Here is a 26,437-nt window from a genome sequence, read left to right on the forward strand (position 1 = left end):
CATCAGGAAAGGACTCGTACTCAAATAACGTTAGCTACCATTTTATTTAAGTTTGATGGTGTTATAAAATCTTGAATTTTACGTAGCTTAAAGTGCAGAATTATTATTACAATATTACTTACAATTCAATGTTCTCATCATCCAAGTGTTATATTTTTATTATTATATTATTGGATTATCAATATAGCCTACTAAATAATACTGACAGGGAAGCTGGTATTTCCATGTGTTGCTGAAGGCAATGCGTTGCACTACACTGTAAGGCTGTTGTGCTGATCAATAAGCTTACTACCTACCATTAGGTCAAGTAATAATCTCCACTGCCTCCCAACCTTCTCAGAAGATATTATTTTTTATCATTAAATCGGACAAAATAAGATTTCCTCCTGAAGTTTCATTTGAGTCGTTTTCTTTACAAATGGCAACTCATTTCAACAACTTACAAACCCTACCTTCCAGCAGGGCAGCATGTCCCCACACTTGTAGGGCTGGAATTAGACAATATCTGCCCTTATTCTTTTTTTTTTTTTTCTGGAGGAACGGTGTAAATTATTGCTCAACAGAATAGTACCTGATCGAATATCTCAGATCAGTGAATCAACAATTTGTTTCAACAAAAGCTATAACTTTTAACATAACATTATAACATTTTGTTCTGGGTAGGAAGGGACAAAAATGAGAAAGTAGGGGGAAACATTTTTCTTAGTCCACTAAGAAAAAATGTTCCACTAAGAAAAATGTTTCCCCCTACTTTCTCATTTTTATTATATATATATATATATATAAGGCTGAGTTTCAGGTGATAGATTCTTCGGGTGTGTTTTAATCCATACCAGGCAGCCCATTCAAGCAGTTACAATACCTAAAGAGAGGAGAAACTCTGGCACCTGGTGGACAGTTGACATCATTGCAGCCTATCTAATCTGTCTCCAGAATTATGATGCGTATCAGTTGTGAGGCTCCCTGAAGGCATGGCCCAAAACCTGCATGGTGTTGGAGTGCTGTAAGTAAGGCACACTGATAAATGCAAACAAATACATGAGTGTTCATGACTATTGAACTTCTGTATCTTCAAACAAACTCTTTCTATGGTCTAATGTATCTTTCTCACTCTTTCTCTCTGTATTTTTTCAATTTCCCTATGTTGCTTTTAAACTTTTTTATATTTCCCTGTTGCTTTTATGTTTTCTGTAAAGCACTTTAAATTACCTTGTTGTTGAAATGTGCTATACAAATAAACTTCCCTTGCCTTGCCTTATGAATATGACAGGCTTGTGATCTATACCAGTACAACACTATAAATAAGCCAGACTCAGATCATTACCATTGCAACTATTTAGCATTTATCTGAACATACAGTAAGTGCATTATCAACCATGTGGTGGATATATCCAAAATGAGTACAGAAAATATATCAACTTCAGGTAAAGGTATTTTATTGTCACATACACCAGTGTCTGGTCAATGCACTGACTGACAAAACCTATCATGTTTTTGATGGAGGGGAAACCAGAGCACCCAAAGGAAACCCAGGGAGAACATGCAAACTCCACACAGAAAGGTCAGGGCAACCAGGGTTTGAACCTGTGACCTACTTGCTGTGAGGCCACGGTGCTATCCACTGGACCACCCAAACATGCTGACTGCTTTAAGTGCTGCATTTATAAACCATGAGAGATAGAAATTTTTATTTTTATTTCATGGGATAAGGAGCAGTCTGAACAGAGGAGTTCAGTCTGATGCTTAGAGTTCTGCTGTCCTGATGTAAATGGAAGCTCGCTCCTCCATTGTGAAGTCAGGACAACAAACTGTCAGTGTCAGTTTTATCAATCTAGGCCCCCCCCCCATCATAGTGAGGGAGTAGCAATCCTGAATGTAGGATGGGCCTGAGCCATTCGTAGCATAGTAGGCAAGTACCAGGATTCAAGATCCTCACCCCTTAAGTGCAGCCCTTGAGGTACGAGATAATTAAACCATGACATGCTGCAAGTCAGTTGATTAAATACAATATCACATCATCCTTCACTTATTGCATGTACATCCAATTTTCCATTCGACACTGGAATCTAATTTAATTTCTAACTCTGTTGACATGACTTGTAACTCTACTTTGCCTTGTCACAACTTGCTGCTACGTACCATGATTTTCCATCCTGAAGTATTGACCAACAATCTTAACCCCACCCAGACGCATGCAATGGTCAGGGGGAAAAAGACAAGACAAAAAGCTTGTGTTGATCCAATATGACCTAATAATAAAGGGTAAAAAAAAAAAAAACATTAGCCTTTTCATCTGGGTTGCATGAAAAATGTAGTGTATCACCTTTAATTTTGACAGACAGCAGGACCAACAGCAAAGAGACAGATGTACAGTGTTACACATTCACATGGCACAGGCAAGGTAGCAGCTATTCCCAAACAAAAATCACAACAGACTACGTTTCTAATGAGAGGTTATCAGAAACACATCATTAAAATTGGATCATAACAATAGAAAATTTGACTAATAGGAGAAAGTACAAATAATACAAAAAGTTAAATCAATTACAAATAAATTAATAACATATATATATATATATATATATATATATATATATAGTACATGTCGGCCTACCACAATATGTGTAATTGCATGTGATTGTACCCGACATACTCAACAAAATCTAGTCATAAAACTCAGCTTTAGGTTAACAGAGCAGTTGTTAGCTTAGAAAAGTCATCTGTTAAAACTCAAATGATGAGTAAAAAATTTTCAAACGTACTAGCTTACTTCCTCATTAAAGGAGACATACACACCATGACTCAAAACTAAAGCAGCACCACCACGTCATTATGAGCATCTCAGACATTAGATGACAGCAACATAACACATTAAGTTTACATGACATCAGGCTATGTCTGTCTCTCTTAGTCGTCTTCACTTTAAAATAGAGTATAACACAAGACTCGGGTCCGGAGCAGTCTAATCGCTAGCTGTTCCCTATGAATGTTAAATAATAGATCAAATAAATAGGAAATATTAGCACAGTTATCGTTCAACAAAGCCAGCTGAAAACAAGTGTTAGAGACAGACACAAAAATGGTTCAACCAAACTCTGAGAGGTGCACATCCTCAGTTTACTACTTTCACACTAATACATTAATGTCACCACCACTAGAGGGCAGCAGAGGCACATCCTTTCAGGCAAGTCCTGCATCCTAAAGGGCGACTTTCTGCTAAACCATCAGAAATTTGGCAGTTTCCTTCACATCAAACCGTATATCATACTGCACTGACATCAACTATAGCATGGTGCAAGTCTAGTCTCACAGTTCTTATCTCCAGATCAAGGAAAAGCACCCGACAGTAAATACCAAGTGAGCCATGATAATGGCAATGACCAATGTTCCCTTTAAAATGATCTATCAAGCACATCACCTCTGTTCTTAAAAACAATTAAAATAAAAATATTAACAAACATTAATAACTTTCAGGCTAACATCACGGTGCAAGCCTCTGAAACACCACTGAGAAAAACACTCTGAAATCAAAGGATGGATTCACAAAATAATGACATACAGTATGATGTGAACTCATCGTGCATTTTGGTCCCGTATTTGTGTGTAAACATTTGATGAAGGTTTGATTTTTGAGTGAAGTCTCTGCTTGGATGTCTTAATCCTGAACTACTGACCTTACTGATAACCATAAGTTGAATATCTGTTCTTTAACAAATGTGAGACTGGAGTGTTTTCACGATGTCAGACAAACAAGTGTGTTTACGGTACCTGCAAAACGAATGTTTAGTTAACTGTAATTAGATCCCGTAAGCTTGTCAAGATGCCTTTAGATATGGAGGTCTTCAGCTTTTGAGCAACAATAGCAGGTTGCATTTACCTAGTTAGTAGTTTGCTGTCTCAACAGGTCTCAACATATAATGTTCATTTTTGTTCTGTTTTTGACTAAGAGCTGATCTTTTCACCATATCTAAATATTTTCGTACAATCTGTTTCATCTGTTACAATTACTAGCTAACTCCAGTATCAGGTCAGCTAACCATGACTTAGTCTAAACAACTGGTTTATTAGCTAAGCAAACAATAGCTAAGACATAAGAGCCACATGTTGGCTGACTGATAGCTGCATGTTAAAATGCATTGCTTTTAGCTAGCAAACAACACCCCAAACAAACTTGCTACTGACCGAACTCCTCTGTAATGTATAAACAAAGCTACCTGCTACTTTTATGAATAAGTCGCACTAATGTATTGTTTGAAAGCATTTTGTAATTGGTAAGTTAGATGCCAATACATGCTGATTTGCGCTAATTCCAAAAGGTGCTGATGCATAAATGCAGCTTTTGAGAGTTAGCAATCTGAGTGTATTCAGTGTGTAGCCATTATTAGTACACAGACTCCAGGAGCAAATTTGTAAAGCAACTATATACCGCTGGTATATAGTTGGTATATAGTTACCGCTGGTAACTGCAAAATTAGAGGAACGTCCTTGGAAAATGCTGATATCATCTAGGAAACAAACGCAGGTAAAATTATGTACCTGCAATTGGCTTTTTATGAGGTATTTCCCCATGGTATTAAGTTAGAGGATCGTGGATTTAGAGAACATTAACCCCAAGGTTCTGTTTACTCAGGGATAAATAGGATTAGTCAGGGGTTAAAACAGGTATCAATGGGTTTTCTCACACCACACAATGGTATGTATATAAACACACTACGTCAAATGTTCAAACATTCAAAATGCTTTACCATAGTGTTTGTCACTAGCTAAAGGTTGCATGAGACTTGTTTAAAAATAGGTCAAATTCTTGACCTGTCATTTCAAGGGTTAATATTTGACATTGTCTGCAGACGGTCAGCAAACAAAACTCTGGGCACATCTTGTAAACAAACCACTTATGACAAACCTGGGACCACACAGTCCCCTTTTCAATCTGAGTTGACTTTGAAAGACAGAATTTGCTGTTTCCTAAGAACGTAAAGCAAATGAGCTGAACAAAAAAAAAATGCAAAAACATCCTTTTCAACAACTGAGTTGAAGTGATTGAACAGGTATCCCAAACGTGTAATTAAGTTAGGACAGACGCTGTCAAGCATTTAGACACTTTGACATGGCAGCAGTTGGCAAGTTGTTAGTGATCTATAGTTAGTGTTGGTCATTGTATTTGCTGTCTGAAGATATCAAAGAACAAAATGTACTTGATGATGTTCCAATGCACAAACCAATGGCTGTGAGCGTCTCATACAGTACATGAGAAAAACACAGCTACAACATTTATGGGAATGTTTTGAGGACATTTTACACAAAGTGTGTTTCTAACACTGTTTATCGCAAAATGCTTTAATCAAAATGTTTGAAAATACAATAATAATAATAAAATTTTACTTTTTAGCTAGATTAGGGAATTTTTTTTCAAAATCAATAATTGTTAAATTCATCATATCCTAATTTGGATTAAAATGCTTCGATGGAAACCCAGTTATTGAGGCACAAGCCCATGTGACCAAATTACAAAAGCACAACAGAAGCACTAGGTGTACTGTAGACTGTCAGTGCTCTGCACGGTTAGGATGGGACTTCTCCTCACAAGTGAAACCATCAGTGAACTTGTTTTTTGAATGGACACTAAGTCAGAATGGTGTCAGCAGCAACGTCAGAAGTATCCAAAGGTCAGGGAGCAAGAAAAAAAGTCTTGCTGAGTTCACAGGACAGACTCGATAGCTTCTGGCATGGCATCTAAGGCTTTGGTTTGGTGCGTGACGAGCGGCGAGGTCTCCTCCTCCGCGTGGACATTGGCCACCGCCTCCACTCGGACTTCGGCCAGTTCCCCTTCCTGCTGCTGCTGCTCCTGCTGCTTCTTCATCTCCCGCTGGTTGATGTGGTGGAGGATTCCAGCTCCCAGAGCGTCGCCCTCCACATTCACCACTGTGGTGGTACGATCCCTGTAAGCAAAATGGATGTAAGAGACAGCTGAGGCCTGAGTCTACTTTCAGCAGACATCGATATTAGATTACATGGTTGACGTTAGTTCTGACCTTTTGAGTTATCTTTCATCAGGTAGAATAATTTAAAGAGGTGGTATTCTGCTCATTTTCAGGTTCAAAATCTTATTTAGGGGTTGTACCAGAACAGGTTTACATGGTTTAATTTTCACAAAGCACCATATTGTTTGTCATACTGCACATTGCTGCAGCTCCTCTTTTCACCCTGTGTTGAAGGCTTCGTTTTAGCTATGGAGTGATACATCTTGTCTCTAAATGATCTTCGTTGGGAGTTGCACATGCTCAGTTCCTAGTTAAGGACTACTAGCCAATCAGAAGCAGAGAAGGGCGGGTCAGTGAGAAGCCTGTAAACACGGCTTCGGTTCAGCTGTACATGTTGCCGACCAGCTTGGCAACATGGACTGGAGCAAGAGTTTCAGAGTGGTGATCTGGGACCCGGGACCTGTATTCTGAATTAGGAATGCTCTTTCGGATGTAAAGCATTTATGTAGGTGAACTCATTTTTAACCTGCTGCTGTGTGTGTTTGCTCTGATACCGCCAAACAAATGTGGCTTGGGAGAATACAACAAAATGTTCAACAAACCCTTTCCCTTCGTTTCTTCCTGCCAGCCCACCAGTCGGGAAACCCTAGTCATATTTTCTTACTGTAACGTTGGAAACGTGTGTCCAGACATGATCAGATGTGTGTCAGTGGGTTCACAGGCTTTACTCACACAATCCAGTCAACAGCCAGCATGAGGGACAGGTCGTTGGTCGGCAGGCCGATGGCTTCCAGGATGATTGCTATGGTAATGATGCCGCCTGCTGGGATACCTGCCGCACCGACACTTGAGGCTGTGGCTGTCACCCTATAAATAATAAAATAATAAAATATCCATGTGGATTAGATTAAATTAATATGATTCTTTAACTTGCTGGCAAATGTGAGAACAAAGCTGATGATTTTTGTGTGTGTCAATTCATAGTTATATTGAGCAAATGGAAGAAAATGTTTAATGATCCGCTGTACTCACAGGATGGTGAAGATCTGTCCAGCGTTCAGCTCAGCATTGTTGAGCTGAGCGATGAAGACAGCGGCGATGCACTGGAATATGGCCGCCCCATCCATGTTAACAGTGGCCCCGATGGGAAGGATGAAGCGGCTGATGCGTTTGTCCACGCCGTTGTTCTCCTCCACACATTTTATCATAGACGGAAGAGTTGCTGAACTGGTGAGAAAAAGAGAGAGATGATGGAGCATAATTATTTTCATCATATCATCTTTATCAGCCATTCAGGTGAAATAATACTAATCAGTCATGTTCTCAAATGTAGGTATTGTAATGAACTAATGTTATCTTCTGTTTGAACTGTATTAAAAAAACACCTTCTGGTAATATGTATAAAACAGCTATACTAAACATTCAATGGCAGGGAAGAGTAGTGATTATTTTATGTGTCTTTTGTGCAGTTAAGACATAGAAACGCTGTCAGGCATGTTCACTTTGAAAAGCCGTCCAGCCAAAGAGGCGGCTCTTTTCTTTTTTTGGCAACGTCTTTCCCAGAGCGATGTGCTGATTACGATACAGCGTCACCACATCAACGCTTACAAGAAAATAGTGTTTGACATGAAGACACCTATCAGAGTTTTGCCAAGAGCTTGAGGTGGGATGATATTTCACTGGCCTCATAATTCTCTATGCAGAAAAAACGGGTCCCACCAACTATTTCAGTTTGTGTAATATGAAAAGACAGTTTTAATCCTTGCAAGTATTTGAGAACCTGTTTATACACTGTTTATGTGCCACTTAACATCTGACTAAATGTCCGAACATCATTATGAAAATATTGTATAACAAATCCAATCAATGGACAGAAATGTCTGTTGAGAATATCATCCTACACAGCCAAAATTGTAAAGTGTGCCTTTAAGATACTAAGATACTGTGTTGCCTAGATACGAGAGAAACGTCATCAGGCAGCGCCCAGTCTATCTCGGTACACCTGCTGTGAATGGATGTCTGTTGCTTGTTTCTCAACTCAAGAATAACATTTGGAAGACGTGTAACATCTGTTTTACTCATGTCTGATTTAACAGTAGCTGTTCAACTGGGCTTGATAAGGTTGCCGTGTTAGTAATAAACAGCTCATTATTAAATTTCATTTTATCATTTCAACCTGCTAGATTTTGATCTTGAGTGCAACTTGACAACTTTCCCCCCAGATAGTGGAACTAGCTACAAGAAAGGGCAGGATGTCAAGAGTAAATCTAAAGACAAAGCTAAAAGGGTGAAACGTTTTACTTGTGCCTTACTACTGCTGTGCATTGCTACTACCCCTCATTTCATTTCAAACCCATCTTAAACATCTTTCTAATGTGACTGTATACCTGGAGCAGGTGGCGAAGGCAGTGGTGAAAGGCGTGATAAGGCCTGCCAGGAAACTGAAGGGGTTCTTGCGCGTGAAGGCGAAGTAGATGAGGGGCAGGACGATGCCTCCGTGGATAATGTGGCCCAGGATTGAAGCAAAGATGTACTTTCCCAGACTAGTAACCAGAAGAATCACATCCTCCATCTCTACAATCTTACTTCCCACAAGGAACATGATGCCAAAAGGGACATACCTGAGAGACACAAGAGGAAAGAATTTACCAGGAAAGAAAAAAGCAAAAGGAATGCAATTGGAATGTAGAACGACAACATCAACAAACGGTTGGTATAGTCAGTTTCCTTTTCATCCTGACCTACTGCACAGGGTTGCGTCCTTTGGCCTCTTTTATATGTGCTGTACAACAGTGAGTGTCAAAGCCAATATGTGTCATATCTTTAAGTTTACTGACGACTCAGTGATTTTGTCCCTCATGAGCAGTGACGATCCTGATCATGGCCCTGTAGCGGCATTTGCGGAGTGGTGTACATTGTCCCCTTTGGACTGCTATTTTGGATTGCTATTAATGACTAGCTGTGTGTAGGCTCGTCATCGCATGCATTTTTATTGTAAGCTTCTGAGTTTTAATGTTGATACCACTTTTACAAAAAAAAAAAAAATTCTTATTCTTGTTTTACATTCTCGACAAGGCTTGGTCAAAGTGTGCGGGGAAATTGCAAGCACAGCTCTGAACAACCTTCCACATTTATATAAGGTTAGGACTTTGAAGAAGGACCATTCAATCCTGGCTGATCCTAGCCATCCTCTGTATAAAGAGTTCAATTTGCTTCTTTCAGGCCGTAGATACAGGACACCAAAATTGTATTTGTCCCAGCTGTCACTGGCCTTTTAAATAATTCAATGTGATTCTATTTTAATTGTTGGTTATTTTATTTTAACAGTGGTCCCTAGTGTAATTTCTTTTGTCATATTTATTTTTTGCCTATTCATATATTGCTTGTTTGATGGTTGTTTTCTGACTGTACAACAAATTGCACCTCAGGGACAGTAAAGATATTCTCGATCCTTGACCTATTGAGTATTGTCACAAAGGATCACCTGATGCAGTTCGAATACACCACTATCAATACCACTTTTAAAACCCATATGCATCCAGCTGTACTCACCACATGATCCAAGACACCAGCACCATGGTGGCCTCGTTGAAAGCATTGAAGAAACGAATTAGTTCCTCCCCCTCATCTCCCAGCTTCCTCAGTGCCACGCCAAACACCATGGCAAATAACACCAGACCCAGGATGTTCATGCCATCTATTTCTGTACCAACAGGCACCTAAAACACACAGCAGAGTCAGACTGTAGAGACAGAACATAGTGAAGAGATTGTGGGAAAGAGAGCTTTGAAGAACCCTCTGGTTGGTTAAAATAAAAATAAAAAACATGGGAAAGGGCCTCCAGAAATACCCATTGCCTCTCTGTTCATGTTTAGGTTTGTTAGTTGGGCATTGCACCCTTGTTTTCTGTTGTATTTAGTTACATATAGCCTTGTGTATTGTCTGTAGCTTTACTTCCTGTTTTATTTTGTAATTTTTTTTGTCTAACTTTGTTTCCTGTCTACCTTGATTCCTAATGTGTCTCACCTGTGTTTAATAGCCCTGCCTGCTTGGGTGTGTGGTGTGCCCGTGCATATATTGCCCTCAGTTGTGTCCTGTCCTTGTGGTGTCATCATATGTTGAGAGTTCTGCCTTGTGCTCTGTTTCCCTGGATTTTTGGATTGTTCCCTTGTGTTTGGATTACCTAGCCTTTTGTTGGATTAACCAGTGTTTGGATTCTGTACTCTGCTTTTGTTTTGGGCATGCCTGTAAGTGACTTCCTTAGTTTGAATAAACCTGCAATCTGATCCAGCCTTGTTTAGTGTCTGCATTTTGCGTCCACACTTGTTTCCCTACTACTGCACTCCCCTACGTGATAGTACGACACCACCTACAATGGACTCATCAGATATCTCTACGGCCCAGACCTCCAGCACCACAGTTGGTTAACCCGCAAGAGACTGTATTGCCCAGCGCCACTGCGGTGGTTCCTGTCCAGGCTGATTCTCAGTCGGTGGAGCCACCGATTCCAGCTCCCTTGGTGGTCCAGCTGACGTCTGCCCCTAGTGCCCTGTCGGAGGACCGATTGACATCAGCTCTGTTGGTGGTCCAGCCGACTCCTGCCCCTCGTGCCCTGTGGGAGGACCGACCAACATTAGCTTCGTTGGTGGTCCAGCCAACTTCGGCTCCTCGTGCCCCGTCGGAGGACCAACCGACATCAGCTCCGTTGGTGGTCCAGTCGATGCCAGCTCCCTGAGTCCAGTCCCTGGTCTCCAGCCTAGTTGTCTAGTCCATGGGTTCCAGTACCCTGCTGCCGGTCCTTAGGCCGGGATTCCTGTCCCTGGTTTCCTGTTGTGCTGCTTCGCTGCTGGACTTCAGCCCTGCAAGGCCTCCAGAGCTGTTCCGTCTTCGCTGCCAGCCTCCAGAGGGGTTTTGCCTCCACCGCCAGCCTCCAGAGAGTTCCAGTCCTCGCCGTCAACCTCGTGCTCGGCCTCCAGAGGGTTTCCGCCCTTACAGTTGGCCGTCCTGCCGACCCCCTGATCTGCTCTGTCTGTTGGGTCGACCTCCGGGTCTCCCCTCCGAACTGCTCTGCCCCCCTGTCTACTTGGCCCATTGGATCGACCTCCGGGTCTACCTCCCGAACTGTTCTGTTCCCCTGAAGTCTCCTGGTTCCTCTCTGCCCTGCCTTCAGGCCGCCAACCTGAGGTGCCCTGTTCCCTATCTGCTCTGCCTTCGGGCTGCCCGCCTGAGGCCCCCTGGCCCCTCTCTGCCCTACCGTCGGTCCACACTTCTGTTTCCCTTCTACTGCGCTCAGCCCCTACCTGATACATGTGCTGATTTTATTTTACTATTTCGTTTGCTATGCTCCAGTCTAGCTGTTCAACGCCTGTGTTTCTAACATGTGACCAACTCTGGCAAACTCTGGCAAATGCTATTTCCACATCTCCAGCAAGCCCATGTTGGGTTTTCCGAAGATGTTATCAGCCTGCTGCCGACTCAAGCTTAGTCGCCAAATGGGACTGATCACACCCGAGGATGCCCAAGAGATCCAACAAGCTGGCCCACACGAGAATCGAGGCTGTGTCTCACTCCTCTCCCAAAAGCAACTTTCTCCCATAACCACAAGGTGAAACTTTCCTTTTTTAATTTATTCCTTCAATGAAGCTGATTATGTGGTCTGTGTATGAATTGTAACTGTCACTCACGAGTCAAAAACGTAGTAGCAACTTCCAGAATTGAGACTGAATTAATTAATTAACAGTTTTCCTTTTTTAGGGGTTGTGCCAAAGTTAAATTAAATTTAATAAATTCTGTTATTTAGTTCGAACACTGATATTATTTCTGATACCTTGAAGTTGAGTGCTATCCCTTTACTTCATCTTTTGTACCAATTAATGTGTTAACGCTACTTAATTTAGTTTTACTTATTTCGATTTTGACTTATTTATTAAAGGTGCTGCCTTTATTAAGTGGTATTAATGTTAGCATGCTCACATTTTGTCACGATAGCACAACCATGATTTGGTTGTGGCTATGGTTTTACGGGTGTTTGTGTTTTTGTTTGTGTTTTCTTTTGTGTGTATGTGAATGGCTGGTTAGTTTCGTTTTCTGTCGCTCTGTCTTTCTCTCCTTTTTACTTCTCCTCTCCACGCAGAGAGCAACAGTAGGTGTGACCATGGTGGGTCCTTGCCGATGCGTGCACTAACCTGTTTGGCAGACTGATTGACACACCTGTTTTTCATCATGCCTATCAGCACTGCCTTAAAAGCCCTGCATTTCTCTCCAGTCCCCACCTGATTTTTATGTTGAGCAACGGAAGTCTCAAGCCAGCATCCAGCTTTGATTATTGCATGCGGTCAGAAACGATTCCTCCATGCCTCTATATGCCGGTCATGTGTCACCACACCGACCAGCCACATGGAGGATTACCCTCGGCCCTGCTCCATTCATTATTGAGTTACTGTACTGACAGTTGCCAAGACATCTTACTCCAGTCCAAGATGCCAGTCTCACTAGGTGCTAGAGGAAAGGTCAGAGGATCACTGAAGTCCATGAATATCTGTACAAAGTTCAGTAGCAATCCTTCATTATTTGTTGAAATATTTCAGTCTGTACCAAAATGGTGGACAAACACGACTTTTGCACTGACCCATGATCCCCCTGATAGTATGGCCAAAAAATGTATGTTGATCAAACAAGATCGGTTTCTTAGGTCATGAAACACAACAGCAGTTGTTCAGTGTTGGTCACATACTGTAAGCTTAAACTTGGACCTCATTTGTAGCCTTTCATTATGGAGGTGGAAGCTGGTCAAGCAATGGTGCTGTATTTAAGTAGTTTCTATCACAACTCTTGCTACGGAGGTTTCGCGGGTGCATAGGTCTGGAGGCAGTTTGAGGATTCAGTGAGCTGGATGATGGATAACGAATAAAGACAGGGACAAATCCTGAGCTCAATCCCCTTCCATTGTCCTGAGCTCTCCCACAGCTACACCAGCTTCATCCCCTGGCACTGGGGGGACTGTCCACCATGACCCATGACAAGACAAATACCATGGACCAATGCCATGATCTGATCCTCCAACTGTTCCCTTATACTGGATCAGTGGAGGCAAGTCATGGCCACTGGAGAGAAATAGTTGGATTCAAAAGACTATTACTGTATGTTCAAAATGTAGCATATTAGATCAAATGGAAACTCTGACTTACGGGACAGGACGTCAGTCATACAAGTTATTTCAAAACTGGTGTTATAGAGCTTTTTACACATTCAAATGTTCTTTAGTATCTATTGTGTTGAACCATTTGAGTGCAGTGCTGCAGAGAACTTAATAATGGTTCTTTGTAGCAGTTAAAATGGTGCTGCTGTGGTAGAATGCTAAAAAAACCTTTTGTGCTACTATTTTAAACGTTTTCATCCACGGCAATCGGTTACGGCAATCTCAAAATCTGCAACCAGCCTTGTGCCAGGCTGTGTTTGTTCCCTGTTTAGACAAACACTTTATCTTCCTCACTGGCCCTCGCAGGATATCTGGTGGTTCAAGCTAACCTGTCCACTGGCCAACACTCTTGACTGACTGAACGCTCATCACACAACAAAAACAGAAACTTAAGTAAGTAAAGTAGAATCACTACCCAGAGAAAGCTGGACTCATTCGCCATTTCTGAAGCAAGCACCATCAAACCCACCAGGGATTTAGAGGTTTCCGTATGCTTCAAATGGACCATGTTGTCTGGACACGGACCAGAATGGACACTGAATGCTAAAGTGTATGCCTGTTCCAAATAGCCATATTCAAAAGCAGTGTGAAAAGCCCACCATCATAAAAAGGACAAGACACAAAGAAAGAAACAAGTGAGGATAATGATGCATACTTTTGGAAAGTCTTTCCCCAGAGGTGTCCATGACGTTGCCCTCAGGTGAAAGTTTATTAGTAAAATTAGTTTTTAATTAGTTTAAGCCATTGTTTAGCTGATTGCTACTGCATGCCAAATAGCACGGGACCAAACTTTTCGCTCAATTGTAAGCATGAAACAACAGAATGACGCTGCTGAAGCTTCTGTGAGGTTTTGTCAGTTTGAGTTGGTCAAATTAAGTCGTTATCTCTAAAAATTGCAGTCTTTGTGTCCTTGCTAAGCTGCGGTGGAGGGATACTGTTCATCCTGTTAGTGATATATGGTTTGTTGCCTGGACAACCGAACAAGGCTAAGCATGTTATCTTTATTTTATAGTGTAGTTTTACATTGAACATGGCCTGTGGATTGTGTAGCCCATTTCTTATGTAGTGTCACTATGAAGGGACCTGGTCATGGCAAGTGTGGACAGAGGGAATGATTACTCTTCCAACATCTACAGTCCCCTCCAAAAGTATTGGAACGGTAAGGCAAATTCCTTGGTTTTTGTTTTTCACTGAAGACATTTGGGTTTAAGATCAAAAGATGAGTATGAGACAAGAGTTCACAATTTCAGCTTTTATTTCCTGGTATTCAAATCTAGATGGGTTAAACAACTCAGGATATACCACCGTTTGTTTGAACCCACCCTTTTTTGAAGTGAGCAAAACTATTGGAACATGTGACTGACAGATGTTTCTTGTTGCCCAGGTGTTGACTTGGTTCAAACCTATAAAGACTGCATTTCCTGTTAAAGAGGATAAACCAACATGAAGAGCAGAGAGCTGTCTATGGGAGAAAAGCAAGCCACTGTCAAGCTGAGAAAAGAAGGAAAATCGACCAGAGCCATTGGACAAACATTGGACACAGCAAGCACAACATTATAGAATGTCCTGAAAAAGAAAGAAACTACTGGTGTACTGAGCAACAGACGTCCAACAGTCCAACAGGTCGGCCAAGGAAAACAACAGTAGTTGATGACAGAAATATGGTGAGAGCTGTGAAGAAAACCTCCAAAACATCAGTAAGTGACATCAGCAACGACCTCCACAGTGCAGGGGTGAAGGTATCACAATCCATTGTTGGAAGAAGAGTCAGAGAGCAGAAACATAGAAGCCACACCACAAGATGCAAACCACTCATCAGCAGGAAGAAGGCCAAGATTAATGCTGATGCAGTGATGGAAAGGCCAAAGTGTGGAGAAAGAAAGGAACTGCTTATGATCCGAAGCGTACAAGCTCATCTGTGAAGCATGGTGGAGGTAATGTCATGGTTTGGGGGCGTGCATGGCTGCTTCTGGAACAGGCTCATAGATATTTATAGATGATATTAGCACCAGAATGAATTCAGAAGTGGACAGAAACACTTTGTCTGCCAATTTTCGAAGAAATGCATTGAAACTAATGGAGAGGAAGTTTATCATGCAGCAGCACAATGAGCCAAAGCACACTGGCAACAAAACAAAGGACTTCATCAGGGGGAAAAAGTGGAAGGTTTTAGACTGGCCAAGTCAATCAGCAGACCTTATCCCAACAGAGCTGCATTTCACCTCCTTAAGAGGAGACTGGAGGGAGAAACACCCCGAAACAAACAAGAACTGAAAGAAGCTGCGATAAAAGCCTGGAATAGCATCACAAATGAAGAAGGCAACAGTTTGGTGATGTCGATGGGTCGCAGGTTTGAGGCAGTTATTACAAGCAAGGGTTCTGCCACCCAATATTAAATGTTATTTACTATTAAAGATTATTTGTTCCATTACTTTTGCTCACCTAAGAATGTTGTGGTCTAATAGTTGTTTAACACATCTAGATGTGAATACCAGGAAATAAAAGCTGAAATTCTGAACTCTTGTCTCATACTCATCTTTTGATCTTAAACCCAAATGTCACAATGACTGAACAACAAAGGACAAAGACAAACAACAAAAACAAAGGACTTTGCCTTCCAATACTTTTGGAGGGGGCTGTATATGATATGTGGGTATTGTATTAAGACAGACACAGAAAAAATGGAATATATTCTATTATGTGTGTTAAGCTTAAAATGCTTTTTGGTGATAAACGCTGAATAAACAAAAAGTGTGTTTGAGATAAACTCTGCAGGCTACATAAGATTTCATCAGCTGATATTTGCTCTTTGCATGTTTGCGCTTGCCCTCACTTTTAGGAGCAGAGCAAATAAATGTATTTGTCCATCATAGTTCAGCTTCTCCCTCCTTTTTTTTTCTCTTCAGTGTTGTACCTTCACTGGTTTAAAATGCATTTTAATGATTTATTGAGCTATTTAAAATAAGATTGTAGTGTCGTGAAATTATTCTTTGAATTGACACATAGTGTAAGTAAGTGTTCGTGACTTCTGAAACCTAGGGATCTCATGGTTATTTGGCACCAGCGGACCTGTCATCCTTGAACCAATTCTCACTAAACAAAGTAATCCATCAGTCTCTCACATAGTGCTTATTTAGTGAGCTTGTACCCATACTCACATACCCATACCCATTGACTCACATACACACAAAAAAACGCTCAAAGTAAACATGTTCTCAAGAGTAACTCCTGGTTTTAATTTAAAATTGAGAGATTGTTAGACTTTTCCTTCAAAGGTGCAATGTTTAGCATTTTGCACATGTATCACATGTGTGCGTGAATGTGCACAGGATGCTTAGTGTTTATACCTTTTGATAGAGGGTGGTCCCATTGGTGTCGTTCCCTACAGCAACCATCTTGTAGCCAGTGGCATACTGCAACGTAAAGGAAAGGAAAACTTGCAGTTAATTTTGTTGTTGCTGTTCAGTCATACATTTTTGTTAAGTGCATTCTAGTGCTGAAACGTGTAGTTACAGTGTCAACATGCAACAACTATAAGGATTCATATAAAGTACACGTAAATGTGTAAACTGAAGTTTTACATGCACACTAGTATCCCAGGTATGATCTGGTTTCTGGAGTATTCCAAAAGTCGGTCGACCAAAGCTGCACTTATGCAGGCAAGCAGAAAGACACCTTAGAAGAAAGGGGAGCTGAATAACTAGTTTTCTCTATGTTACTTATGTTATCCTAAATAAAATAAAGTCCTACGTTATTGGAAAGCTTGTGTGCATGTGAAGGTGCTTTAAGGGATAGTTTAAAATTTTGGAAGATCCATTCATTTCCTTTTTTTTTGCTGAGCGTAAGATGAGGAGATCGATTTCAATGTCACGTCCGAAACAATGGAAACAATGCCACAAAGCCTGAAATGTAAATATATGAATTGGAGGTTTTAGTGACAGTTACATTGTGTAACTACTTCTTGATGCCCAGCTCTTCAATGCAGCGTTTCTGCTAGTTGCCTGGCAAACTCACAAGGACGTCAAGACTCTGGGAAGTTACGGCTCCTGGTCGTCGCCAAGAAATAGTTACAGTATGTAACTCTTCTCATATTTATATTGTTTGTGAGTGTTTTTTCAGATGAATGGTGAAAAAGGTGTGAAAATGATGGAAGACAACTGAAAATGACACTAGCCTACTTAAGAACAATGTCTGTTCATTGTTCTTCCAAGGAGTGCAGCGTGTGCATGGAGTTAGAGGCCAGTTTGATGTTGTCCGCTGAAGTTCAGACAGTCTTTCAGCAGTGAAGGAGACATATACAGACTTATAGGATAAAGGTTCTTTATGGACTTTAAAAGAGGCTTTAGGTTGTTGAAACCTGCATCATACATGTACATGCAGTGACATACAGTACATGGCTGTAGTCCCAAAACTACTAGTCTCCCATAAACTAAGTCTTACACTTCAATTATTTAAATGTCTGTTTAAGCATCTAGCTGCTTGTCATTTTGTGCAAATCTCCCCTCTCCTTTGCTGTTTTAGTTTAAGCCACAGTTGGACCCATTCCACAGGGGCCCTGCAACAGCATAGGCTGGGTGGGGGTGAATTTTGAACTCTATGACCTGGCTGTACTTTGAAACTCCATTTACTGTCGTGAGAAGCCATTTTGTATCCCCGCATCCCCAAATATTGAACTTTCCTGGGTCTTATTTTAGCCGTAATAGACAATCATAATTCTTGGAAGTGGAGCGGGCCACGCTCAAGAGCACCGAGGCGAGGTGGGTTGCTAGGCTGGCTGGAATGGAATGGTCTTCGCCATGGTAACGGCTGGTAAGGGAGCAGGAAAAGAGGCGTTACGGCGAGCAGGGGAGAGCAGCGATCTCTATTCTTAATGTCTCCTCATTAAGGGGCATTATGCGGGCCTCAGCCCTACAGCCAGGATTTACAGCCGCTGTAAATGAATGTGGAGTGGCATCCGCGTGGTTGGTGAAATAAATTCTGATGAACAATCCACACAAGACACGGGTGGTCAGGAAAAACAGACAGAACATGGGAATAAAAAGGGTTGGGGTGAAATAGTGAGGACTATGTGGTGTGGTGAAGTGCTGGCACTCACAGAACGGAAAGCAGCAGCTACCAAGTTCGCTGGGAATAAATTCCTGAGAAAGGAAGAGAAAAACAAATTAGATCCACAGAAAACGACAGTTACTGCTGTTTGATTTCATGTAACTGACCAGAAATTCGGGCAATATTTAAGCCTGTGGTTTGTTATTAAAAAAAACAAACAGCTAGCCTCAGAAAGTCTTTCAAACCTGTGTGGTTAACTTATCTGAATGATAAATTGTTCACAGGATTGGTTTGTCATCACACACTCCATGCACTGGCTATTTTCCCAGAATCTTCCATCAAGTCCACTGTTGCCTAAATTCCCTGACAGAGCAGTTGTTACGGCACTGATCTACTGTCTGGTTCATCTTTTGTTAAAACAAATCACCAGGGTCTTTACTGGAATAAGATATTCCTGGAGGTTTCATTGTATTCATTTACTCTTCATTTTGCCTTTATATGATAGTCAGAGATTACAGAGAACAAAGATATATCTTTCATAAAAATGAATGATGACACTTAGTTTAGTCATGTGTTGTCCGGTAGCCTATCAACAGATTACAGTGTTTGGTTATGGCCTGTATATTTTAAAATTTTAGAAATAAAATGCCACTAACTTTTATTTTACATAATTGTTTAATATGTTTAAATTACCAGTCATAAACACATACACAAGACTGGAAAAAAGAAAAACAGCTGCACAATTAGCTCAGAAAACCCTCATATGGGTCTTTCTAGAAGGCCCTGATAAACAATCACTTGTTGGCATTCAGCCTTAGATAGTCTTTATTTCTCTTTTAAGATTATTCTAGTCGCCTAGTATAAATAACTTCCCATGTTAATTTTAAGTCATAAGTCGTCGTACCCCAAACTTACTCTTATTATATTTAGATTATACTCAAATGCTTGTGTGGAGGAGCCAAAGGCCGACATACTTGAATGTTTTTTAACTCTAAAAACATAAAACATAAGAGGTAATATTTGTTTCATTGCCAGCCTTCCTGTCAGGTTGCATGCACTCCCCTATAGCAATTGTACACCATATATACCAGTTGTTTTAGAATAGTTTGTTGCAATTAGTATCTTTTTGCAATTAGCAAAATCAACACCTTACTGTTGTAACACTAACCGTTAACTTGACAAAGCGACGACTAAATGTTTTTCCAAAGATTTAATACTTATGTTTTTGCTTCTTGAAACTGATTTCCCATCATTCACAATAGGTTTTCATTTATTTCATATGTGAGCAGCTCCTCCTCCATTGGTGTACATCCACAGCACACTGAGGATGTTTTATTTTGTCATTCTTCCAGTGAGAACATTTTACCCTTGGACCCATAGTTTTCATATAAACAGTAGTCTTTTTCACCATTCAAGAAGTTAGTCGGTGTTGTTTCTATTTTAGCCATGTTTAAACACCTCTATTTAAAACAATAAATTGTGTTGCATTTTCAGCTTCGCAGGAAGCAACCCATCCCCATACCTAAATGATACAATAGGTCGATGGCCAATGACTCACAGTGACACACGTGAAGTAAATTACGTGAAATGGTAGCGGTTTGTTTAAGTTTTTTATTTATTTAACCTTTATTTAACCAGGTGAGTCTCATTGAGATTAAAATCTTTATACAAATACAACTTTATAAACAATGACCAATGTTCACCTGCTCCATATCCTTCAGAGTTGAAACAAACTGTGTATAAGAAATAAAGGCAGTCAGTTTCAACAAGTTCTGAAGAAGGTTCCAAGCAGAAGGTGCAGAAGTTTGGTTGAACTTGGTAAGATCTAAAAATATGGTCATGGTTTGGGGACACGAACCATGGTCTCCTGGATGAAAGTCCAGTGTTTGTTTGACCTATCCATCCAGAAGTAATGGAACATCATCTATTGCAGTTTTGTAACTTGAAGATTGGGTTTTGGGCACATTTGGTGTGTCACTGTCTATAACTACCCACAGAAGTGTAATACTTAACATGAGATATTTACTCTATAATGAATGATAGATCATGTTATTGACATGAAAACAGTTTTGGCAGTGTGTGAATCAAGAACCGTGGTCCATTTCCTTTTAGACCAGATTCTATAGCATCAAAGATCAGGGTTAACCGAAGGTCAAGATTAACAAAGCAAGCTACCTGGGTGAAACCTTCATCTAGATCCCTCTTTCTGTGTTAACAATTGTATTCTTCACCACACAACCAACCAAGCAGGTGTGTTTACCTTATGAAAACCAATTCAACATTTAGACATTACATTTCTCATCTCACACAGGTCTAATTTAGTTTTAGTGTTTAAGTTTATAATTGAGTAAGGGTAAGTTTAGATTATAGGTTAAAGGTGCATTGTGGAGAAATTGAGACGTGTCAAATTCATACTCCAAAAAAATAGGGGGCAGCGTATCACATATCAGGTGAGAAATACAGCTAACCGCCGTTAGTTCAGTTAGCCATGCTGCTAACTTAGCAGTCCTGTTAGCTGACTGAGGCAGGAACAATAGAACTGGACTGAACAGGGACCAACTCCGAGACCAACAGGCCAGTTTGATTACAGGGAATACAATACCAAGGTGATTTACAGTGCCTACGACCAGGACTCTGACTCCGGGGACAATGAAGACATGGTGGGTTCAGGGATGGACAGGAGAGGCGTCAAGCGGGAGAGGAGCAAGAGTCATGTTGCCAGTGTGACTAAAAAATTATTTGGAATGTTTTCATTGCATTAAAATATTTGCCTCATGCCATTTCTTGTGCTGTTGGACTCTTGTTTGTGTAAGTCCATAGCATCAAAAGTAACAGCAGATGTCAGTCCACTTTAAACAGTAGGTACGCACCACTAAAACAGCTCTTGCCCATACAGCCAGTGGGAAGGCGTGACATTGCAGGATCGACAATGACAACTACACTCATTACTGTAAGTGCAATAAAACTTTTGCGAGTAAAAAGGACAATAGTTAATCAATACACCTGTTCAACAAGTATAAACATGTAGAAAGCGACTTTGCTTTCAAGAAACTCAATACAAACACATATCTAGTCTAGTTAATGTAACATTAATCTTGATTATTTGACCATTCAGGTGTTTCTTGTTTTTGTTGGACAGGAGAGCAGAGCAGCAGAGGAGAGGGGGCAGCACAAGAGCAACAACAACAGTTTTGGACGACAACTTAAACTTTATAAGGAATCAAACAGAAGTAGGAAGAAATGTGAAACCTGAAAGAAGTGCAATCTGCACATTTGTGACACACAATGAACCCCATATACAATCATCACCATGTACATCATACTATTTTTCTACAACTATTAATCTATTATGAAAACGTATTACTTGACACTCAGGCACCATGCTGAGTTTATTTTTACTACTGTAAGATAAGCATACAGGGATTACTGGAAGCTTGCAAGCCTTTTCCATGTATTAGTCTGTGTTTGTTGTAACTTTATCCTCTGGGGTCACACTGTATTGTGCAAAGAAATACAGACTTTGCTCACATCTATTCCCATGGCCAGACCACAGCCAAGCAATAACCTCATGACCTCCCCCATTAACTCGGCCTTCAGTCCACGGCCAAATGCTCCTTCAGCTGTTAAATATGACAGCTTCACTGGCCATAATAGCAGGTGGCCACGATATCTTCACTTATCTTTTTTTCCCAACGCTGCTAAGAAATGCCATTGTTTGATTAAAATTCTTTCACCCACACAGGGCTTCACACTCTTCTTCTTTCCATGAAGGTGGTCATCCTATCACATGACTGAGGCAAGGATCTGGATTAAACCTGGGAAACCAGAGCTAGCATATTTTCCCCACAGAGCCTCTCCTGAGCCCCACTGCCTCCTCTCTGTAGACTGATTTATGAAGCTTTGTTACATAACAACTCGATTTCCTAAGTAATCAAACCCAAACACTGTGCATGATCCTTTTAATTTAAAAGCAGCAGAAATGGGTTGTTCAGCTAATGTGGTCAGGAGTATTTCTGACTTTGTGGTGTCTTTCTCAATCAAACACTTACTGCAACAGTTGACAGATGTTCTCTACTGGCTCGGTACATTTCCAAATTAAGATTCATTCTCCAAACAGAAATACAAGTAAGAAAACTGAAATTAATTTCCCATTACTTAATTTTATTGAATGTGATCCTTAATTTGGTTTTGAAATGCTTTGCTTCATAGTTAGCAAAATGTCTGCCAACTTTGACATGATGAGACAAGATGATGACATGATGTGCGACAAATTTGGAAATATTGTGGTGCACTAACTTAACATCTCTAAAAAGCTTTATTTTCAAAACAGACCTTGCATATTATTGCTAACTTGACGTTAGATTGAGAGCATGCTGAAAACATTACCCTGCAGCGCCTAGACGAAGCAAAACGTGACATTGGTGTTATACCCGGGTTCATATAACACGGGTAACAGTCTACAGGTACGCTATTGACACTGTTTATGTTTGTGTACAGTAGTATTTGGAGCTTAATGCTAATATCAGCCTGCTAACATGCTCACAGTGACAATGCTAACATGCTAATGTTTAGCAGGTAAAATGAAGAATGGCAGCATAAGCCATGTCAACAATGCCCCAAAACGACATTGTTATCCAGCAACAAAGTCTGTGTAGGGATGAGGTCGGGTTGGATGTACAGATACCAAATTTTAACATGGGAGACATGGGGCTTCATTTGCCTTTTATTATTATAACCATGGTCCCCTAACCTTAATGTAGCTGGCTACTTACTTTAACAACGTATTCTGTCGTTTGATTTGAGGACTGGTTGACCGAAGCATTGGCCATCTTAAAACTGGAACCTGATGGTGGCGCAGCATGAAAAGACAGGGGATCACTAAAAATGTTAGAATTCATCCCGTGTATGACATGAATGTGCATCCCAAATTGAATGGCTCTAATCTAATCTAATCCAATACTTCTCGAGACATCAAAACCACAAATATCAACCTCAAGATGGCGCAAGAGGAAAAATCAGGGGCTCACCAAAGTCAGCAAGACACATCATCTGAGAACCATGAATGTCTGTAGACAAATTGGTGCCAATCAATCTAGTAGTTGTTGAGATTTTTCAGTGTGGATCAAAGTAGAGGACTGACCTAGCAACATTGCCATCCCTTGCCGCTAAAACATTAATTAACTGGTTTTAGGTGAAACTGTGTTTGTTTTAAAAAATGAACCGGTACAAAGACGATACTGCCTCAATAATAAAAAATAAAAAAATGTAGTGTTACATATTTTTAGGAGAGTGAAATGCCTCTTCTTATGTTATACAAACCTTTAAACGTGATTCACCCTCCTGCTGGAGACGTTCAGTAAGCTCAAAGATTCTGAGACATGTGTGTCCATGTATTGAGAGTGTGCTGACAGAGAAACCATATAAATCCCAGTTGTCCCCTAACAGAGAAAATGAGGAACCGCTTAAGACAGAATTTGGACTTTAACATCATGTCCAGTAAGATTTCAAATCTAAGGTTCTGCTGAACACTTTCACGCTCTGCACTGTACATGTAACCTCTGCAAATGAAAATTATCCCATTTAAAAACACCCCAAAGTGTCAGCTTCAGTCCAAATGTATCAGCATTAGGAATAAGAATATATCAGAAATGGCTTTCAAATCCTGTACTGGCCTAGTCCTTCCTGAAATGTTTTGAAGAACTGGTCACCAGTACAAATATAAAGTCTGAATCCACAGTGTACGACTAATAACAGACTGTCCACCTGCTATCGTGATAAGAAGTGCTGACAGCAGCAGACTGTGTTTAGTTTGTACTACACAGTGCTGCTGGGTTTATCGCCCCACCTCTTTCCCTTCCCCAAAATACTCTTCTCTCTTTAAACAGCTGTCAGCTTTCCCTCACACTGTGGGAACTTATTATTAGGGCTCCTCCTGTATGGATCACTGAAGGCCAGTATGCTGCTATTTATAGACTATCATCTATACAGCTTTTTGGCCATCACAGGACACTGAAACTGACACCTCAGTGTCACCAACTAAATCCACAGACATAAGATCATGTCACACACAGAGAGATATGTAGTGCTTCAGTAGAACTGGAAACGAGCCATACTATCAGATCAGCTTCAAGTCAGTCTGCTTAAAGCACCAACAGTATGTACAGTACCAAAATATTGAGTTTGCTACAAAGACCGTCAAAGTGTCCTTGGGCAAGACACTAAACCCCGGGTTGCTCCCTGGCCACTAGGGATGCACAGGCCAGGGCATTCCTAATTGCCAGTCCCAAGCCCAGATAAATGAGGACAGTTGCGTCAGGGAGGGCATGCGGCGTAAAACACCTATGCCAAATCATATGCGGATCATCAGATCTCCATGCCCTGTTGGGCGGGGCCCGGTTGGAAACAGATGACCTGCTATGTGGAGCAGCCAAAAGAAGAAGGGTCTTGTGCTAACTTTAACTGAACATAGTGTTGAGGTTGTTCTGGAAGCATCTCACTAACCACTGCTGTCCCATCCTAGACCTAGAGGCCCTTAGACTACAGTCTAGGACCCACTGATGTGGAAAATGATATATAGTGGGCTTGGAGAATACCTTGTTTGGACACAAAACCTGGCTGTGTAATAATGACAACAACTAAAAGGCATTGATGAGGCTCGGCACCCCACTTACCCTGCTGCTAAAAGTATAATGCTGCCAAACACTTGAACACAGCTACAATTCTTAGAATTGGCAACCAAATTAGGTAAAAAATACGTATATTAGGTTGCCCACTTGATCAGACCACAAGATCTTAACATGCCTCTGCAAAAATCCACTATACATTTCCCCTTTTCCTTTTCCACTTGAGTGACAAAGCAAGAAGAAAAGCCTTAGCGGCACTCATTGCCTTAGGCGACATGCTGAACTCAGTGGTGGAAGAAGTCTTCCAATCCTTTACTTGTGTAAAAGTTGCATTAGGCTACAACAATGTAAGAATTTCTCTGTTATAAACAAAAGAATTAAATTCAAAGTCTTACTTATGTAAAGGTATGGAAGAAGTATTATTTGTAAAAGTACTTATTATGCACTTAAAAGTAGATTATTATGCAGCATTTTACTGTTGGAGCTGGTCAAGCTGGAGCTAATTAAAGCTGCTCTATGTACTTTTGTGTAATTTAATCTGTAACAATGTGGGATATTTTATAAGATAGTCATGTGTTTTTATGTAAATGCTTAATGTGCAAAGTAAGTAGTAACTGTGGCTGTCTAATACATTTAGTGGAGTGAGTACATTGTAGCGGGGATAGAAGTTGAAAAAGTACCCCAAACTTGGGTTAACTTCGGTTTGACCACTCTCAATTTGAATTGCAAATCAAGGCTGAGTTACACAACGAACTCATTGTTAACTTTTTTAATCAATTAGAAGGGGAAACGTAAATCCACAAGTGCATAATCCTCTACACATGCTGATGCACAAGCAAAAACTATACCATGTTGTCAGACAGATAAAGTCTATGACAATCAAAAAGAATAACGTGGGTGTTTAATTAGATTGTGCCACTGCTAATCAACAAGTGTTCCCTGCGCCTGAGGCACGCAATTCCCCTCAAGACCACTGCAATATCACACCAATCTGCTTCACATTCAACAGCGCCCTCCATATCAGTATGTAAATGTTCAGATTGTTAAAACATAATGAAAGTGTTGCTACAGTACCTGGCCAGGTCTAAAAACGAGTCAGTGGTCTCCTTGTTGCTGCTGACGCTCTCCAGTCCCAGGCTGTTGGTGTTCAGGGCTCCTGCGCCCACGCCGGGTTTGATGATGAAGGCCAGGGCCACCCCGATCCCCGAGGCGATCAGCGTGGTCACAAGAAAGTAGGCGACCGCGATGCCCCCCAACTTGCCCAGGGAGCGGGTGTCCAGGCTGGCGGCGCCGGATATGAGGCTGCAGACGACCAAGGGCAGGATGATCATCTTCAGCATCCGGAGGAGCATCTCTCCGGGGAAGGCGAAGTAGGTCATCTGCGCCTTGGTCAGGTTCATGTTGCGGACCATCATCCCGAGCCCGACGCCCACCAGCACCCCGGACACCGTCATGATCACCAGCAGGTTCTTTCTCAGAAACTCCACCAGCTTCTCCCTGAAGCTCCTCTGCGCCCTCTTCTCCAGGATCCGGTCGGTAGAGGCCGAGCTGGGCATGGCATGCCCGTTGATCTCGCTCTTTTTCTCCAT

At 41.1% G+C, this 26,437-nt stretch overlaps 1 protein-coding gene across 1 annotated transcript; it reads right to left on the reverse strand.

The window, feature by feature from the left end:
* Positions 1-5,403: 5,403 nt before the first annotated feature.
* Positions 5,404-26,437, reverse strand: slc1a4 (solute carrier family 1 member 4). The gene is made up of 8 exons (XM_046070762.1): positions 25,923-26,437; positions 18,275-18,317; positions 16,527-16,592; positions 9,534-9,700; positions 8,369-8,602; positions 7,014-7,208; positions 6,714-6,848; positions 5,404-5,939 (listed from the first exon to the last, which is right to left on the reverse strand). The coding sequence occupies exons 1-8, from the start codon at positions 26,435-26,437 to the stop codon at positions 5,699-5,701; spliced, it is 1,596 nt and encodes a 531-aa protein (XP_045926718.1). The 3' UTR covers positions 5,404-5,698.

The sequence above is a fragment of the Micropterus dolomieu genome, linkage group LG15, assembly GCF_021292245.1.
Source record: "Micropterus dolomieu isolate WLL.071019.BEF.003 ecotype Adirondacks linkage group LG15, ASM2129224v1, whole genome shotgun sequence".
NCBI lineage: Eukaryota > Metazoa > Chordata > Actinopteri > Centrarchiformes > Centrarchidae > Micropterus > Micropterus dolomieu.